Source organism: Rhododendron vialii, chromosome 6a (assembly GCF_030253575.1).
Source record: "Rhododendron vialii isolate Sample 1 chromosome 6a, ASM3025357v1".
Classification (NCBI taxonomy): Eukaryota; Viridiplantae; Streptophyta; class Magnoliopsida; order Ericales; family Ericaceae; genus Rhododendron; species Rhododendron vialii.
Window position 1 is genome coordinate 22,411,748 of NC_080562.1, and position 19,643 is coordinate 22,431,390.

General features: G+C 37.3%; 2 protein-coding genes and 1 non-coding gene across 3 annotated transcripts; all 3 read left to right on the forward strand.

Annotated features, from left to right (window-relative positions):
• The first annotated feature begins 488 nt into the window (after positions 1–488).
• On the forward strand, positions 489–13,187 carry LOC131329325 (probable magnesium transporter NIPA6). Its single transcript, XM_058362412.1, has 9 exons — positions 489–981; positions 2,144–2,200; positions 2,303–2,393; positions 2,489–2,649; positions 2,735–2,862; positions 5,826–5,963; positions 9,420–9,512; positions 9,601–9,718; positions 12,652–13,187. The coding sequence occupies exons 1-9, from the start codon at positions 861–863 to the stop codon at positions 12,777–12,779; spliced, it is 1,035 nt and encodes a 344-aa protein (XP_058218395.1). The 5' UTR covers positions 489–860; the 3' UTR covers positions 12,780–13,187.
• On the forward strand, positions 8,995–9,102 carry LOC131331601 (small nucleolar RNA snoR100). The gene has a single exon (XR_009201415.1). It is a non-coding gene; the product is annotated as a small nucleolar RNA snoR100 (small nucleolar RNA).
• Positions 13,188–17,178: 3,991 nt separating the features above from the next.
• LOC131328493 (uncharacterized) lies at positions 17,179–18,948 on the forward strand. The gene has a single exon (XM_058361434.1). The coding sequence runs from the start codon at positions 17,179–17,181 to the stop codon at positions 18,946–18,948; it is 1,770 nt and encodes a 589-aa protein (XP_058217417.1).
• Positions 18,949–19,643: the final 695 nt, after the last annotated feature.

Below are 19,643 nucleotides of genomic sequence, written 5' to 3' on the forward strand. Positions count from 1 at the left end.
AAAATACACAGTTCTCATAAAAAATATATGGTTATCATAGAAAATACATAGCTCTAATAAACAGTTCTCATGGACAATATACAATTCTCATAGAAAAAATAAACAATTCTTATAAATAATACATAGTTTTCATAAAAAAATACACAATTCTAAATCAAATTATTTCTTATGTGAACTATTATTTTTTTACTTTGATTATTTTTTTAAGACATGACAGTGAGAACATTTATAACTATATATTTGATTTTGATAACCTTTTTATTTTTGTTCAATTTTTGTTCGCGTGTATATTTTTTATGAGAATTACATATTTTTTTTTAAAACAAAATAAATTAATAAGAAAACTTTTTATTTATTTACTTATTTATTTTTAAAAAAACATATGAGTTTTGATAAATTTCTTTTACTTTTTTGATTTTCTACGAAAAATCAATAAATAATAAAAGTTTGACAAATAACTAACCAATGCAAATTAGAAAACAAAGAAGAAGTTAGTGTTATACTTTTCAATCCAAATCCCCCCTTCAGTTGCGTAGACTTGAGCTGCGTATGTGTAAATGCTCCTCCCTACCAACGGTGACCGTTCTAGTTTGGACTGGCAGGTGATTGCTGCATTGCGTACCTTCATTTCCTTTCCTCCGCATACATACACCCACATAGACATAGATTCACCCATTATATATGTATAGAGAGTTATATACTACATAGTACATGCATATATACAGGGGCATCGGAATTGAAATCTAGGGTTTCGATTGGTCGATTTGAGTTACACACCGGGATCTGTTTCTGCGCCAGGATCATCGGATTCAGATGAAAAAGCCACTGCTAATTAGAAAGCAAACCCTAGAATTGGTGTCATGTTTACAGATAATTTGATAGGGTTTTCTCTCGCTGTGGCATCCAGTATCTTCATTGGAGCGAGCTTCATTATCAAGAAGAAGGGTCTCCAGCGGGCCGGCGCCTCGGGCCCTCGTGCCAGTAAGTGGACCATTCATTCATCATTTCCCAGCTCATGTTTTGTTAATTGGATGCATACGTTAAGCTTACATCAATTTGGATACAGTAGATTAATTGTGCAAATGCACATTTTCGAAAGAAGAGGTTTTGTTACTTCAGTACAGATTAGCAAACGGGGAATGAAGCCGTTGTAACGTAGGTAATGTTTGGTTTGCTGGAATGATTTTACGGAAGAACGAAATAGTCGTTTCTTGACCTCGTCATGGAATGCCCGTTTGCCTAAAATGGTGAATGATGATTTGTTTTGCCATGTGTGTTGTGAATTGGTTGGGATACCAGAGCGATGAAATGAGCATCGCAAAAGAATGACCATTCCGTGTTAATTTGTTCCTGTGTACCAAACACTGCCTTGTAAGGGATGATTTTTTATCATTAGCCTTCGTTTATGAGGGATTACCGGAGGACCAGAGATTGCATTTTGGAATGGAGAGACAAGTTAGAAGTTGGAAGGAAGTGTCTTTTGTTGTCCTAGAAGGATGGACACTAGCTTTGCAGGAAATTAGGTAAGGAGTCACTTAAGTAGCTGCTAGGAATGGTCTTAGGTGTGGCTGCTGGGGACCATGGTCATGCTCTCAAGCTGGTGCAGAAAAATACTTGTTTTTTGGCAATTTAATAGTAGCATTATTAGTTACTAGAAGGTATCTCTGACCAGTATTCTTTGTACCTGAGCATGTTTGAACTCAGCTGGAAATGTCGAAGGATAGTGGCAACTGCATGACATTGGTTAGGTAAATGATGCTATTGATAGGAGGGATTCTTGACATATTGGTAGTACAGATTGTCTAGAAGAAGTGTATACTCAATTTGAAGAGTTTTAATTTCTGTAAACTTGTTAACGAGATTACGCCAGTCCTATTTTTTCAGCTTATGGTCGTCCGGCAATTTTACATATGTTAGATAATCTTAACTCGTATGTCGTAAGTTGTAAACAATTACATCAAGATTAGGTTAGGTCCTTTTATATAATCTATAGATATTCCTGCAGTGTTCCCAAAATGCTCTTCATGTTGTCACAAGACGTTTCCATACAAAACCAGGTGCTGGATTGTTAAAAGCATGTTGTAGTGTGTTTATTGCTTTGTTTTCTTTTCTTTTTGATGGTGAACTTGTTTCTTAAATGAAGGTTCAGGAGGATACGGTTATCTACTGCAGCCACTTTGGTGGATTGGCATGATCACTAGTAAGTCTTGTAGTTCTAAATGGTTAAAATGCATTTAGCTGTTGGTTCTAGAAAATCGGGATAAATAAGAATTTGGTGTTGTTATTTCTCCAATTTTGGCAGTGATTGTTGGAGAATTAGCCAATTTTATTGCTTACATTTATGCTCCTGCTGTGCTTGTGACACCTCTTGGAGCATTGAGTATAATTGTTAGGTAATTCTTTGTTTTTATTTTTTGTGTTTTTCACTGGCTTACATTTTCAGTCCTAATGAGCGATACAAATTTTGGAATTTTGTTTGTCATTTCAGTGCTGTTCTTGCACACTTTTTATTGAAGGAGAAATTGCGACGTATGGGCATACTGGGGTGTGTTTTGTGCGTAGTGGGGTCCACCGTGATTGTGCTTCATGCACCTAGTGAACACAGTATAAATTCAGTGGAAGAGATCTGGGAATTAGCAATACAACCAGGTAAATTCATTTTCGCAAATTGCTATGCTTGGTTAACATATTTTGTTTATTTCCCTTGATATTTTTTATTTTTTTGTTTGTTCAGCTTTTCTTCTGTACACGGCCTCTGCAGTGGCTGTGGTGTTGGTGCTTGTGTTGTACTGCGAACCGCGCTTTGGACAGACAAACATAATGGTTTATATTGGCATATGCTCAGTGATTGGATCGTTGACGGTATGTAGTATTCTTTACCTTCCCTGTCTCTCTCCTATTTTATAACTATCGAAGTCTTTGTAGATAGTCGCTGTAGTCAAACAGATTGTAGCAAGTGATCATTCCTGAAGATTCCTGTCTCCGTAGATCTTTTTTTGATCTGCTGTATCCATAGTCGTAGATCTTTCATCTATCAGCATTTTGTAAGTGTCACAAAAGATCTATAAAAGTATGAGGATGATGCACCCTCTTTAAGCCAATTAAGCAAGGAAACCATCACCATTCCCTTCAAGGCTATCTTTAAAGAAAACACATGCAGTCAACTACATCAATTCGTTTTCTCCATTGAGCTCTGTCAAGGGCATCATACTACTACCTCTGAAGTCAATTTTGGTCTACCTCACCACTTAATACTACCATCTACTATAACCATATCACTCGTGACAACCGCATCTACTAATCCATGATAGACATGTCCAAACCACCTTAATCTATTCTCTCTCATCTTATCATCTATTGGTGCTACACGAAGGTTTTCTTTTCTAATGCAGGGCGAAACTACTAATCTAAGAACTAATGTGCAACGAAACTACTAATCTAAGAACTAATGTGCAACAAGGACAATCACAAATGGGATAGATGTAGAGAAACTCTGTCTAGACTTTTTCTTATTCAATAATAATCAAAAAACCATTTAGTCCCAAGGCTTACAACTAAATAAAACAAAAAATTACCAATTTCGGAAAATTCCGAAATTATTACAAATTCTGAAAATAGGGGAAAAAATAAGTCTTCTCCAAAAAGAATGGACTGAAACAGAAATTCCTACTAAAAGTTATAAGCAAACGAAATATTTCCTACAACTGCAAAATTGCCCTTTTGGAGCCCTAGACGGCCTCAAACGGCTAAAAAACACACGGCACATTGCCAAAGGCAATGTGTCTTGACCGTTGGGCCGTTTCGGATTGAACCTAGGTAGGCCCGACTCCTAATTCCACCGTCGCATAGCCACGTATTTACGATCATGCCACTCGAGGCTTATAATGCCTAAAGTGGTACTCCTCCTCTATGGCAACTGCATCAGTTTCAGCTACACTCATGTTTTTTACATATTGTTTTGTAATAGCCAAACACTATGTGTCATATACCATGGTTAGTCTTATATCAGAACAGTAGGAAATAATGCTTGTTTCGCGCCTCCCTCTCCCCTTCAAATTTTAATCTTTTGTTGTTATGCCATTACTTTTGTTGGAAGTGTCTATTGCATACTTCTTGTTGGTTATATGTGATACTGTGTTTTAAAAATGTTTTATCGCTATGAAGCACGGGTACTTCTAAAACCCCGTTGTACTCGTGACGTACTGGGTACCGAACTTCTCTTTTTGACTTTTCGTGTACCCAAAGTACAGCAATAAATATCCAGCCGTATGTCCACGGAGAGATGAAGCTAAATTGATAAGACTTCCCCTTTTCTATGCTTAGCAAGTTAGCATATTTTTAGAATAATAATGATTTTGGTCGATAGGATCTTTAGTTTAATGGCATGTCCACAGAGAGATGAAGCTAAATTGATAAGACTTCTCTTTTCTATGCTTAGCATATTGTTAGAATAAAGATTTTGGTCGATAGGATCTTTAGTATAATGGCACTAAACTCTTATTAGTACCTTATGTTACGGGCCATGAAGTACAGGTACTTCTAAGACCCAGTCGTACTCGTACACGTAATGTACTGGGTAGCGGTGTTTGACATGGTACTTCTAAATACGTACTGAGTACACAAAACACATGCCGAGATTTTTCCCTATGATGTTTGTCGTACCCCAAAAGTAACACAATATATATCACGTGGTACCCAATGCAGTGATGAAGCTAAGTTGATGAGACTTCTTGTTTCCATGCTTAGCATGATTCCAGAATAAAAATTTTGGTCCATAGTTTCTCTAGTACAATGGCATTAAAGTTTGAGTTTCACCTTAAGGTTGGCGTTAAACAGTTATTTGATGTTGGATTCTTAATCGCCAAGTCATTTGCTATTTCCTTTATTTGATGCGAAATTATTACGTGTAGTACATTGCTCTATATTTTAAGATACATTTGTTATAGCCGAACCCCAGACATACCTGTACCCTAAATTTTCTAGGTTTCGCCGTACTGCTGTACCCATACCTGTACACGTGCTCCTTAGGTTGCAGGTTAAGCTATTGTGTTGGATTCTTAATTGCTGGTGTCATTTAGCTATTTTCTTTATTTGAAGTATAATTATTACATGTAATAGGTTGCTCTAGCTTGTAAAAATTCATTTGTTATGGTCGTGCCCCAACGGAAACAGCAACATACATATTTTAGGTTTCACCCTGTACTTGTACCCGTATCGTATCGATACTTGAACCCGTATTGTATCGATATCTGTACTTGTACCCGTAGACGTGGTTTGTAGGTTTATGGCGTTTGAGCACCATACTTGAGGATATCAGACACCACACTAATTGATGTTCAAAAAAAGACACCACACTTTGTGTGATATGTGTGTCATGTTGAGAAGTTTCAGAAACTGTTCTCAGTGTGTCCAAAATTGTGGAAGTTAATTTTAAGTGAGGACAAACAAAAGTTGACATAGGTTCTATGAATACCTGAGTATTTTAGTAAATGTAGGGCTCCTTAAAAGTGCATGCTGCTTATTGCATCACCTACTCCCTATTGCATCACCTACTCCCTGAATAATGTCGTGTATTATTGCTACGTGCATATCTGTATGGGTTTAAAAGTCTCTGGGCTCACCTTTTTTCTTTGGTTACTTAAGAAAATATGGACCACTCTTCTTTTCTTTTTCTTTTTCTTTTTTGTGCGCCAATTTTGCCATCTACATCATGTGGTCATTGTACAAGTTTTTCTGGTAGGGACAGTTGCACAGACTCGTTACTAATTTCCGCTTCAGCAACTGTCATAGTAGTGATGCAGAGGTTTCTTGTTGGTGTTTTACAGGTTATGAGTATAAAAGCAATAGGAACTGCTATAAAACTCACATTGGAAGGGTCAAGCCAGGTAGCAAGCTTCCAGACATGGATTTTTGCAATGGTAGCAGTTACTTGTATTATAACTCAGTTGAATTATTTGAATAAGGTCAGTTCACTTTCTTCTTGTTGTTTCCTTGTTTCAATGTTTCTAAATGTGGCACTAAAACGATGCGATATTGTTGTCAAATGCATCCTATAGGACCTTTTTCTATTCAAAGAAAGCATCTTGGTGGATAATGTGGTAATAATGCTCACAAAATTGTCTGAAAATTCTGTATGAAATCCAAGTTTACTCAGAGCTCATTGGGGTCATTATTTTCGTAAGCTTGACCCGGACTTGACTTGTTAAGCTCTATACTACGTAAATAAACCAAGTTTCTGGTGCTTGTTTGAGATTGTCTTGTGTGATAACCAAGCCAAGCTTGAACACATTTTCTTGAGCTTCATAAAGTGTTGAAGCAACTTGAACGACCACTATTTGACTCGTCTAAAGCTCAGCTTGTTTTCAACCCCCGAGGCTAGTGAGTGGATCGATGCAAGTATAAAATTAACAGTTTTGGAGAACTTGGTTGGGCGACATTGTAGTTTTATAGCTTGAATCAAAAGAAGAGTGTGTTTGTCAATTAGTACTAAACTAGGAGACTTATGGCTTTATGGGTGTTATGTTTATGGTATTGTGACTATCTAACTAGATAAGATTAAACTTGTAAGTATTTTCTTATAAATCACTGATTTTCTTGGGTTGGGAGAAATTGTTTGGAGTTGTATGGTATGAGAAGAATGATCTGTTGGCTCCTCTATATCTATTTTGCATATTGAGCGAGCTTGAAGAAGATTATAAGCAGATAGTTTGTATTTCTAGAGCATCAGGTCATTATGTGTTTGCCTAGTTCCATTTATGATCCTTGCGGACTCAATTCTAAATCCATCAAATCACCATATGTGACATGTCTGTATGCTAATGGACATTATGCTTCATTCCCACCAATTATTCCCATTAGTAATCAGAGTGTTTGTTCCTATTGTCTTATAAATCTTGGAGAGCTCTAAGTGAGTCTTTCCTACTGCATTTTGCGCACCAAGCTTCTCCTTTTCCTTTGATAACTTCTTTCCACTCATCGTGTTCTCCTATTATCTTCACGTAGCTTTTGTTTCCAACGTTAGAAGCATGATAAAGGCAAAAGACATGGTTATATATTTATTGATTGCTAATTCACTCTCTATTATGGTAGATTTATTGACAGTCTGTAATGGCAAATTTGAGTCACCAATTGGCTTTTAAGAGAACCGAATCGAATCAACCCTAGTTGTAGAATTTTATGGCTTTTGGAATTGAAAGGGAGTGGAATAACTGAATACACCTCCCTATAATTTCGTATTGCTTAATGTGCATGACAAAACAAGAACAACAGTGATTTTGTTATTGTTGTAGTTAGGTGTAAGTTGCTGCCCACTATGTAATTTTGATTGTTTACAAAATTTGATTGACAGTCTTGCTCTTTGCCTTCTGTTTTTTTCCCCCCATGTGGAAGTGACTTTGGGAGGAAAGTTGAGGTGGCGCAGAGGCAAGGTTGCAATATATTTACCATTCCATGCCATTACCTCCGTGCATTCTAGTTTTCTGAGTACTACTAATTACTTATCGATGGAATTGAACCATCCTCTGTGGTTTGGCCTTGGAGGATTTAGCCATTGGTTTCTTAAAAACAGCTGTTAGCCACTTGCCGTTGCAGGCTAAAGTGCTTAGATGAAAATTCCATCTAAATTCATGGAAAGCAAAGAAACCTAACTTGAGAATTGGTATAAGAAGTTTGTCCAAAGTCGAATCACAAATCTCACTGTAGAAAGACCAATTTACACTTGTCTTGATGTTCCCTTAACCCCTTTCAAAACTTGTCTTCGTGTGCCCTATGGTTTTTGCTCGTAGAAATGCCTGTGTGAATGACGAGGCAATGCTTGCCACTGTAACCCCTGTTACACTATGGGTCAACAGATTGTCGACATGGAAAAGCCCACAAAATATCACAAGTACTTGGAAATGAGTCTCCAAAATTTGGAGTACCTGGGGTATCTATTTCCTACTTCTTCCGACCCTGATCTAAGTTGGAGCCTTTGAGTATGTCCTTTTATCCTGTGTCATTCAAAAAAAAAAAAAAAATTTCACTCTTGGCTTGTGTGGTTTCTAGGAAGGTGCATAATTGGGTCCCAACTGACTACTCGTCATTGGTAGGGCATAATTTTCTGCAATAAGCTTTTCAAACTCCTTATGCTAGTACCTTCCAGTTAGCCGTTAATTTCTTTCGGTTTTAATCGATTTTTTACATAAGTTAGATCTAATGCATCTTGTTTATGCTTGCGCGGTTGCACCTTATGCTATGCACTATGAAGCACGGGTACTTCTAAAACCCCGACGTACTCATACCCTTAACGTAGGGTACCGGTACTTTGCATGGTACTTCTAAATCCGTACCGGGTACATGAAACAAGTACCAAAACTTTTCTCCTCGATTTTTGCCATACCCCAGAAGTACCGAAACATATATCAAACCGAACCCAACACAGAGATGAAACTAAGTTGATAAGACTTTATTTTTCTATGCTTAGCATGATTGTACAATAACGATTTTTTGTCTAAAGGTTCTTTAGTATAGTGGCATTAAACTCTGATTTGTACTTGAAGTTTGGTGTTAAACTACTATCTGATGTTAGATTCCGAATTGCTCAAGTCATTTAGCAATTTCCTTTAGTTGAAGTGTAATTACTACGTGTAGTACATTGCTTTAAGTTATAAATATACATTTGTTATAGACGTACCCCAGTCGTACCTTGCATTTTTTAGGTATTTCCGTATCGACGTACCCGTATCCTACCCGTATCCGCACTCGTACCGGTACGCGTGCTTCTTAGGCTATGCATCAATAATCTTGCCTCTAGAAAAACATAAGGCACAACACTAGATGAAGGGAGATCCCAGATATACTTAGCCTAGCAAGTAGCAATTGATTTCTTTACCAACATTACAATCATTTAGGATCCTGTTTCTGGTATGTGACCACTTAAATGGATGCAGACTCCTCCCACATGACTAGGTCATACAAAACAAACCTAACATTTGTGCTTTCTGAGCTCTGGACTTTGAATGAAGGAAGCATGGTAATGTGCACAGAAATTGATTTGGGTCTCTAGGCCTGCCCTCTCTAATGTCTTTCGGCTTTGATTTGGGGGCATGGTTCTGCAAAAAAACATCTTTTTAGCTCCTCAGTTCTTGGAGGTATAGGGGGGCCACTATTTTAGTGGTATTCTGAGAGCAGCTACTTTGTGCATATATTGCCAAATGTTAAGTCTGTCTCCAATCCTTCCCCGCCCATACCGCTAATGATTGGGGACTAGATGGGTTCTGTTATTATTTTAAAAAAGTATGTGATAGTTGGTATTATACAGTACCTACGAAAGGAACTAAATACCCAACTACTCTAGGCTAAAACCGAGTTTTTACATTTCTCCTTGATTTGTTGCTGGGCTCTGGTATAGAATCGTGTTTGATGGGCACCATTTTTTCTAGGCTTTGGATAATTTCAACACAGCTGTTGTCTCTCCAATCTACTATGCCATGTTTACCTCCCTCACGATTTTGGCCAGTGCAATAATGTTCAAGGTAATTTCAGAAGTGTAGAATCCAAATGCTTTTTTTGGGTCCTCATCTACTTTATGAGATGATGACATAAGACTCCTAATATTTGCAGGATTGGTCCGGTCAGAGTGCCAGTAATATTGTATCAGCGCTTTGTGGATTCATTACTGTGCTTTCAGGTACTATGGTTTTGCATAGTACGAGAGAACCTGATCCACCTCCTGTCACAGGTAAAACATGCTAGCAGAAATATACCAAACATATGAATGCACGGTGGACCGGTGGTTGACTAGAAATTGTAGGGGCTTTGCATGTGTTAGTTTGTCTCTTGTGAGACTCAATTTCTAATGTGTTTGTGAAGTTTAAGTATTTCTCTATGGGATTCATGCCAAAATGAACATAAAGTATGCCGGCTAACTGGGGCTCTTGAACAATATTATTAGGTGGAATTAAATTCCCCAGTGCATGGAGTAAGGTTTTTGCCAAAGCTCACTAGTATGTGCCAAAGCTGTTTTAGTTAGAACAACCATCACTTGGTGTTTACTGTAAAATAAATCCCTTGGCTCATACCACTAGACCTTTATGTTTGCTATAGCGCTGTTGAAAGTTGATGTTTGGCACCCTTTGGCCACATCACACACACCCATCACTATCTAGCATTTGGTTAAGGGTTCTTCTAACCACGAGCGTATGTGCATTAACTAAGGCTCCATTCTTGTAAACTTTTTGTCTAAAACTTTTTTATTGTATTTTTTTTACTTTTTGTCAAAATTGTTGAGATTAATCATTCGTCTTGACGAGAAGAATAAGAAAAATATAAAAATGTGGGCCGATGTTGAAAAAGTTCATATAAGATGACAATTTAGACAAAAAAGACAGTTGTTTGGTATTTTCTTTTTCATCTTTAGTGAATTTTTTTTTTGCGTTTGGTCATAATTTTGTACTTTTTGGACTTCTCTCGTTGAAATGGATAATTAATCCAAAAAAAAAAAAAGTGAACTAAACGAAAACTCAGAAAAGACGAACAAAACACACAAAACGAAATAGACCAAAAAGTTATGGAGAATGGACTCTTTAAAAGAAACATATTTATCTTCCCAATACAGCTTGCACATATTTCGAGACAAATTTACATATATTTTGTACACTATTTGTTATACACACATGGAGGCTAACTACCAACTATTGGGAAGAGGTTAGCATTTGCCTTACACTAACCAAATATTTACAAGGAGTTCACATAAACCTTATCATAACCTATTTTGTCATCCAATGGTTGTTGAAATACTTTTATTTTTTGGGTAAGTAATAAGTTTTTATTGAAAAGGCATAAAGGGATATGTCACCCATGTACAAAAGAGAGCAAGGAATAGAAAAGAAAACTTCAAAATATGTAAGGACCTATACACCCCTCTATATCCCCAAAATATCTAACATGTCAAAAAAATTGACTCAAAGTAGGGTTGCACTCTCTCGACTCCCAACTAAACAAAGCCAAAATCAAAAGGCTTTAAATTTTAAACAAAGGTATCTCATTCCCATCAAAATATCTATGATTCCTTTCTCTCTTAATTGACCACATCAAGCACAATGGGATCATCTGACAACATGCCCCACGAAACAAGAACCACATTTCAAAGCTCCTTAGCCACGGACAATGAATAAACAAATGTGCCACTGACTCCATCTCTCAAGCACATGGAACACCGATTCACCAAAACCATCTGGCACCTTATAAGATTATCGATAGTAAGAATCTTATCCTTAGCCGCACACCAAGCAAAAAAAGAAACTTTAGTTAGCGCTCGAGTACTCCAAATAGCTTTCTAGGGAAAGGAACTATTTGCTTCTCCAGTCAAAACTTGGTAATAACCTGTCCCCTGAAAAGACCCATTCGCTGTCGGGATCCACCTCAAAAAATCCTCCCTCCGCTCTCCCCACGTCCCTCATCGCATATTGTTTGCCATAGAGATCCTACAACTCCCAATCTGTTGAAACACTTATATGTAGCTCATATACACCTTATCATATCCTATTTTATCTCTTAATGTTGCAAAGCCTGCGACGATCGCCTTCCTTTAATTTCGGGCCTTTGCCAAAGATAAATGTCCAAGAATTTTACTGTCTCACAATCTGAAATGTCCTTGCATTATGTAACATCGATTCGTTTGAAATCTTTTGCCCCCAAACAAATTCCTGTCCCATATCATGACACCAAGCTAAGTGTTATACATTGAAACATAGAGAAGCCATGTACGTGGTCTTAATTCTGTGCGTTATGTCCCTGCGCTCGTACTTGTAAATAGCTGTCATTCATGTTCTTTATGTGGAACACTGTTTTGAACTTTATGGTGCATTTGGTTGTGTTGAAAAATTGAAATCGATTGAGGTGTTTGGAATGGCTGTTGCACTTCCATTACCATTCCAAGATGTGCCTGCCATCAATTTCAATATTGAGGACATTCAGGATTCAAGAAAGGACTATTGTTTAAATGTTTTTTGGTGGATATGCTGCTTGCTCCTTTGACCGTATGTAGTCATTTTACTCAGTGTTCTAAAAGTTGAGGCACCAGTCGGGCGGAAGAAGGCGCCTAGAGCCTAGGCCCGACTAGTCGGCGCCTAGGCCGATTTTTATCTAGGCGTTGGACCCCCGCCTAGCACCCAGGCACTAACTAGGCGGCCGCCTAGACCGATTTTTAGAACAAAGATTATTCAAATGCTTTGTAAAGCTGGATGAGCTTTGAATATCTTTGGGTACATAAAGCAGTATGATGGCCAATTGGTGATCTATGAGTCCCTTTTGAGTATCATTCACTTGTGTGTAAGCTTGTCCAACTGACTTTTGTGACCTCATTTAGTTTTTACTTCCAAGTTATCCCTCTCTTTTACCCTATGATTTGTTGAATTCTCCTCCCCCTATTTGTCAACTGGTAAAAAGAACAAAACAAAATCAAACCGGGGCAGTTACCCTGGTTTTATTCTTGTTGTGGAGAGAAGGTATTATCCTCCATTTGATACTTCATGGTAACCAATACATTATTCCATTCCAAAGCTTGTCTTTCGTTGGGTTGTGAATAAAAAACTCTCCTTTTTGTTATTTGCTGCTATGCTGTTACTTCGGATTGGATAGTACTTCCCACTATCGGTATTTTTTAACTTGCAGACTACTCCTCACTTTCTCCTCAAATATCCTGGCTTGTCCATGCCAATGGTGAAATATGGAAGCACAAAGAGGATGACGAGTTGCAACCTGAATTCATTGCAATAATTCAGCAAGATCATTTCAAGTAAAACACGTAGATTTCTGAGATATCAAAGCTCAGTCCCTATGAGAGAGCTGGTGATCTTTGCAATGGTGATTTTGGTTTCAGATCTGCTACAGTCCATGAATTCAACAGGTTGAGGGTTGATGTTTGCTTGTGCATGCCAGAGTTTTTTTTAATTGTAATGGTTTTCTTTATGGGAATTTTAATGTTTTTCTTTTTAGTTTATTTTTTCTTTGTTCTTGGGTTTAATCTAACCAGTAAGTTGTTGAAGTACGTCTAATTTATTCTTTTGTTTGTGCACTCTGTACCATAGAATCATCTGCATTATTTGTACAAATGGCATGGGGTTTGTAAGAACTGCAGACGCTCTGCTTTTCAGTGAATGAGTAATCTGCCATTTTTGCAATACAAAAAATAAATCTCTCTTTTTTCAGCTTGTTTTTCTTCTACTTTTAGTTGAGTTGCTGATGGATGGGCTGGAGATAGTAAACTGGACGAAGCTGAGGTTAATGCAACCAGAGAAATTCCTGCATGCTCTGTAAATGAAGAAAGATTGATGAGGACCGTTTGCAAAAGTGACGCGACATCACTATTAGGGGTGGGAATTTCGCACAACTCTTTAGTAAGACATGAACGCATTCGAAGTTAGAGAGTTTAGGTTGACCATTTTTTACATGAATACGTATATGACCCAACTTGCAAATACAAAAAGTAAACGGGACGAATTTGGGTTGGACTGCATATAATAACCCGATAAGGACACATAACCATTTATTTTTTTAGTCGATCCATTAATTCGAAATGACACGACTTGAACACAAAACAACAAGATGCCAATCCATGCTTGCACTTGCGTTTTCTAACAGATAAGTTTTGATTCTTTCACATTTCCCAATCAGTAGAAGTTTTGATATTTCAATGAGTGTAATTTTGGGTGTGGTATTGGCATTTTGGAGACTTTTAATGGTTCTTGCCCACTTGGTTTGCGGTGGTTTCCGAAGTTTCAGATTTCATAAAAAAAAATTACAGCAAAATGGTAAAGCCAAAGTCTCAGACAACTAGGTAATAATGATTAACAAAAAAAAAGGGCAAGTTACCAAGAATTAATGACCCAACTATTTATGGACCTAGAAGAGAAACCGGGGCACTTGTAAATGACCAAACTTTATTTTTGTTCAGCAATTGTATCTAACTCAAACTTGGTGAATTCTTGATTGGAAGAATTGAATTTGGCAACTCAAACTTGATGAAACAGGTGGAAGAATTTAGTTTGACAAGGGAGTTGGAGGCATCCCAACTAAGAAACTAATACAAATTAACTTGTATCCCACTTTTGGGCTAGCCAAACCAAATTCATCTAAACCAAAAACCAACCAAGTCCAAATGGATTAAGCCCAAATCCAATGACCCAATTCTAGTAGAGGAGAAAATAATTTAGCCCAAAAGCCCAAACCTAATCAAGCTTAGACCAAGACCCAAGGACTATGGCCTTATAGACCCACCTAATTTTCTTTCCTAAAAATGTAGCACTGAAATGGTTTAAGCAAACCACACTTTGAATGTCAATTTCTCATTTCATATTTTAATGGTTTAAGCAGAACCATTTTCAACAGATCACACACAAAAACTATCCTTTGTTGTTCGTTATTAGCTTTGTCATGTGGTGCTCAATTCCTTTGCAATAATAAATTCATGTGATCAAACGCAATTCTACTGAATAACAACTCACATCAAACACAAGGCTTTCACTACATTCTTACAATATTTTAAATTATTTATCACTTTTCTTTATTTGCAAACGCCGAAGAATGCCCCATGTGACAGAAGTTAAGCAACATTAATAACATACTTTTTACTCTCATTACTAAAGTCTCTCAACAATGGCCTTCAGAATATGGAATATCACATCAAAAGTAGTGAATAATATTTTAAATGATAGAAGTGACCAAACTACTTCCCACATTGATCACCCATTTGTAAACAAGAAAAATAAATTAAAAAAATCAATATATATTTTGGCCTCTTCTACATATTTTTCCACAGAGGATCACCGGATTTAAAATATGTCATACTGTGTAAGCGAAGACATGGATATATCTAATTTGGATTTTTATTCCTTTATCACATGGTCATTTGCGATAGTGTGGTTTTCTTTTAAAAATTCAATTGCATAAACATTTTTATATTACCAAAGTTTCCTTTAAGAGAAGATGTCCTAGTATTTCCCTCAAAACACGTGGAAGATGACCTTGATTAATAATTCTTTTCAAACTTAAAAAATTCTTAAGCTGATGTACAATAATTTCTTATAACAACGACGTCGCTTTGCTTGATGTGAGGAAGTGAGAGGGAACAGCCCTTGGGGATGTTTGATGGCCAATAAATGGAGCGGTGTATTGATGACTTTGTGGGATCCATTTTGGATTAAAAAAAATGATGCAAATTGCAAGTTATTCTTATTTTTTTTTATGAGTTTCTAAAAAAAATAGCTCAATTCAATACCCATAATGGGCCCCACAAAAATAAAAAAATATGGTTAAAAAATTAAGTGCTCCAATTTTCAATACATTTGATCAACCGCTGCGAAGATATTATTTTTCTGATAATTTTATCTTAAATGATCACAGTTAATTTTTTGCGTTTAGGGCTCTCATAAGAGAGTTGTATAACTAAATGAAGAATAAGTACTTAAATATGAGAGCTCTATAGCAAAAAATTAATTATGATTTTTAGGATAAAATGATCAAAAAATAAGACCCGTTCAAACAGATTAAAAATTAGAACACTTAATTTTTTAACCATATTTTTTAATATATAAAGAGTAAAAAAATCAAGTGCTCCAATTTTTAATCAGTTTGAAAAGGTGCGAAAATCTTATTTTTATGATCATTTATTCTATAGGGTCATAATTAATTATTTGTCTCTAGGCTCTTATAATTAAATATCTATTCTTCATTTGGTTTTAAGACTCTCTTAGGGTTGTCATATGAGGGCCCTAGAGTCAAAAATTAATTATGATATCTTAGGACAAAATGATCAAAAAAATATATATATGCACTCTGGTTCAAACTGATTGAAAATTGGAGCATTTAATTTTTTAACCATATTTTTTTATTTTTGCGGGGCCATTACAGATATCGGATCAAGCTAATTTTTTTTCTATGAATCCTCAAAAAAATATTTTGAGAATAATTTGCGATTTCCATCATTTTTTGACCCAAAATGAGCCCCACAAAATCATCAATACACCACTCCATTTATTGGCCACCAAACATCCCAAAGGATCGTTCTCTCTTGATCCCTTGTATCAATGGAGTGGTAGTTTTGTGCGGGTATCATTTTTGACAAAAATTTCTCCATATAGAAAGCCCATTCCAATTTCCCTTCTTAAAAATAAGTACTTATTTTTAATTTTTTAAGTTTAAAAATAATGAAATTATCGAAATAAAAAAATATGCAATATGGATCTATAGATCTCGACAAGATCTTTAAAATGATTTGAAAAATTATTTTCGTAAGTACATTACTTTTAAGCTTGAAAATTGAAAATAAGTACTTGTTTTTTATTTTTTAAAGAAAAGAAAGTGGAACGGATCCGGATAACGGCTCTTAGGTTTTAGTCGTTTGATCAATGGATGGTCGAGGAGCTTAAAACTAGAACTATGTGCGGGATGAATGTAGCGTGTCATCCAAGGAAGGGCAAAAGCGCAACCCTCCGCTATCCACGGATTCGGATAGCGGCTCTTCTCTCTCGCTAGTCTCCACGCCTCCACCCTTCATCTTCCCCCCAACCCTCTATGCCCTCGAAGCCGACCACGACGACCATCGCCTCTCCGCCCAAAACCCCACTGACGTCTCCTCCTTCCACCCCTCTCAACTCGAAGACTTCGTCAAAGGTACACTACTACTCTCTCCTCCTCTCCACTCCCCCAATTTCCCCTTAATTCAAAAAAAAAAAAACCCTAATTCCCCCCCCCCCCCCCCCTTTTTTTTTCTTTCTCTTTCACTCAAAAAATACAGGCTTCTCGTTCCACCTTTCGGACAAAGAGCTCTTCTGCATCGAAGAGCAAGACGTGTTCGACTGATAGGAATATAGGGACTCAATTGTACTTTTGTTAGTCAAAGGGGGTGCTTGTGTAATTCTTGTAATCTTGTAACAGATCTGTAACTGAATTGTTACGAGTATTGTTACGAGTGGAGGGGGATCTAAGGTGTAAGGAGGGAGAGAGTTAGGGCGTGGATTCTGTAACTCATTTCTTCTTCTCTCTTTTCTCTCTCTCTGCAATTCTTTTCTCGTCTCATCTGTAATTGACATTTGCTCTTAATAATAAAACCCAAAGCTTAGTTCTTGAATCATTTCTCTGTTCCAAAGCCTATCAGTGGTATCAGAGCCCTCTTTCCTCTGGTTGTGGGCGATTGTAATCATGGCAGACAAGACTCGTTCACAAGAGATCAAACGATTAGAAGAATTATTTCGGGAATTGTCCGACGCAAATGAACTTACCAGCGATTCCATCAAACGATTAACCGACGCTTCCTCCACTCAAGCGGCATCCATGGCTGCTCTCAAAGATACGATGGAAGGAGCCAAGAACCTCGTTTCCACTCTGAATTCGAAGTATGAACAACTTCAAGAAAAGGTTTCTTCCAATTCTTTTCCTGCTTTACTTCCGAACCCTAATGTGAATTTGGGTTTGAATTTGGGGCAAACAAGACTTTTTCAACCAAAATTGGATTTCCCTAAGTTTTTTGGTGATGATCCTGAGGCATGGATTTATAAATGCGAGAAGTATTTTGAGTTGAACGCAATCGATGAAACACAAAAAATCCGCTTAGCTTCTTTGCACATGGAGGATAAAGCCATGCATTGGTATCGATGGTTTGAGAAATCTCATACCCTACGAACTTGGAGAGAATTTTCTAGGGTATTACTTATGAGATTTGGGGAAAATGTTTTCGAAGATGCTATGGGTCAGTTAACCAAATTAAGGCAATGGTCTACCGTTAAGTCTTATCAAGAAAAATTTGAGGAACTCGCAAACAAAACCACAGGGCTTACTGAGGAATTTTTTATCAGCTGTTTTGTGAGTGAGTTGAAGGATGAAATCAAAGGGGGAGTTCAAATGTTTCGGCCAAGCACCATTTCCCAAGCCATGGGTTTGGCTAGGTTACAAGAAGATACGGTGGAGGCTGTGAATAAAAAGAATAGGGGATCAATGAGGCCTGCTACCTCTTTTACTGCGCCACCACCTAAACCCCAAACTCTACTGCCCAAAACCAATGAATCTGGAGGCAATGTTCGACGTCTAACCCCAAAAGATTTTGATGAGAAGAGGGCTAAAGGATTGTGTTTTGGATGTGATGAGAAATATTTTAGGGGACATGTGTGTACCAAGAAACAGTTATATATGATTGAACTTGAGGATGAAGAAGATGAGTTTGTGGAAGCTCAACAGGAGATGTTACCAGATGACACCTCAGAGGAGTTCCACATATCAGTCCATGCACTGTCAGGCATTCAGTCTTACAAGACCATGAGAGTTAAAGGGTTCATCAAGAAAACTGTGGTCCACATCTTGGTGGATTCTGAAAGTACACATAACTTCTTGGATCCCGGAGTGGCTAAAAAGGCTGGGGTTAGAATTCAGAGCATCAACCCTTTAACAGTTGTGGTAGCTGATCGAACTAAAATCAATAGTAAGGCCATGGTGAAAAACCTTCATTGGACTGTACAAGACACTAACTTCATTTCTGATGTGAAACTTTTACCTTTGGGAGGGTGTGACATGGTGTTGGGGGTGCAGTGGTTGTCCACCTTGGGACCAGTTTTGTGGGATTTCCAAAATTTGCAAATGCAGTTCTCTGTCTTAGGGAAACAGTTGGTATTACAAGGGGATACTTCAGCTGATATTCAGGTGGTGGATGCTAAGAGAATGCAACATCTGCTCAACAAGAATTGCCCAGGGGTGCTAGCTCAGTTGTGTAGCATTCAAGTTGACAAACCTGCTGAGGTACATTCTGATTTACTCCACATCTTGCATGATTTCTGTGATGTTTTTGCTGAACCAAAAGGGCTACCCCCAATTAGAGTTCATGATCATCAGATACCCCTTAAAATTGGTACTCAACCTCCCAGCATCAGACCTTACAGATATCCTTACATTCAAAAAAATGAAATTGAAAAGATCGTCTAGGAAATGCTGGCTTTTGGAGTTATACGGCACAGTGTGTCACCTTTCTCTTCACCAGTTTTATTAGTTAAGAAAAAAGATAATTCGTGGAGAATGTGCATTGATTACAGGACACTTAACAAAGACACAATCAAAGATAAGTTCCCCATTCCCATTATTGACGAGTTGCTGGATGAGTTACAGGGAGCAAGATACTTTTCTAAGTTAGATTTAAGGTCTGAATACCATCAGATTAGAATGACCTCAAAGGATGTGGAAAAAACAACCTTTAGAACACATGAGGGTCATTATGAGTTCTTGGTCATGCCATTTGGATTGACTAATGCACCTTCCACCTTTCAAAGCCTCATGAATGATGTGTTTAAGCCATTTTTAAGGAGATTTGTGCTTGTCTTCTTTGATGATATACTGATTTTTAGCAAAACATGGAAAGACCATTTGCATCATGTTACCCTCACTTTGAACAAACTAAGGGAACATCAACTGTATGCAAAGATGTCTAAATGTGCTTTTGGCAAGCCACAAGTGGAATACCTTGGGCATGTGATAAATGACCAAGGAGTATCAGCTGACCCTATTAAACTAGAAAGTATGCTGCATTGGCCTAGACCACAGTCTGTTAAACATCTCAGGGGATTTTTGGGCCTCACTGGCTACTACAGGAGGTTTGTTAGAAATTATGGGAAGATTTGTCAACC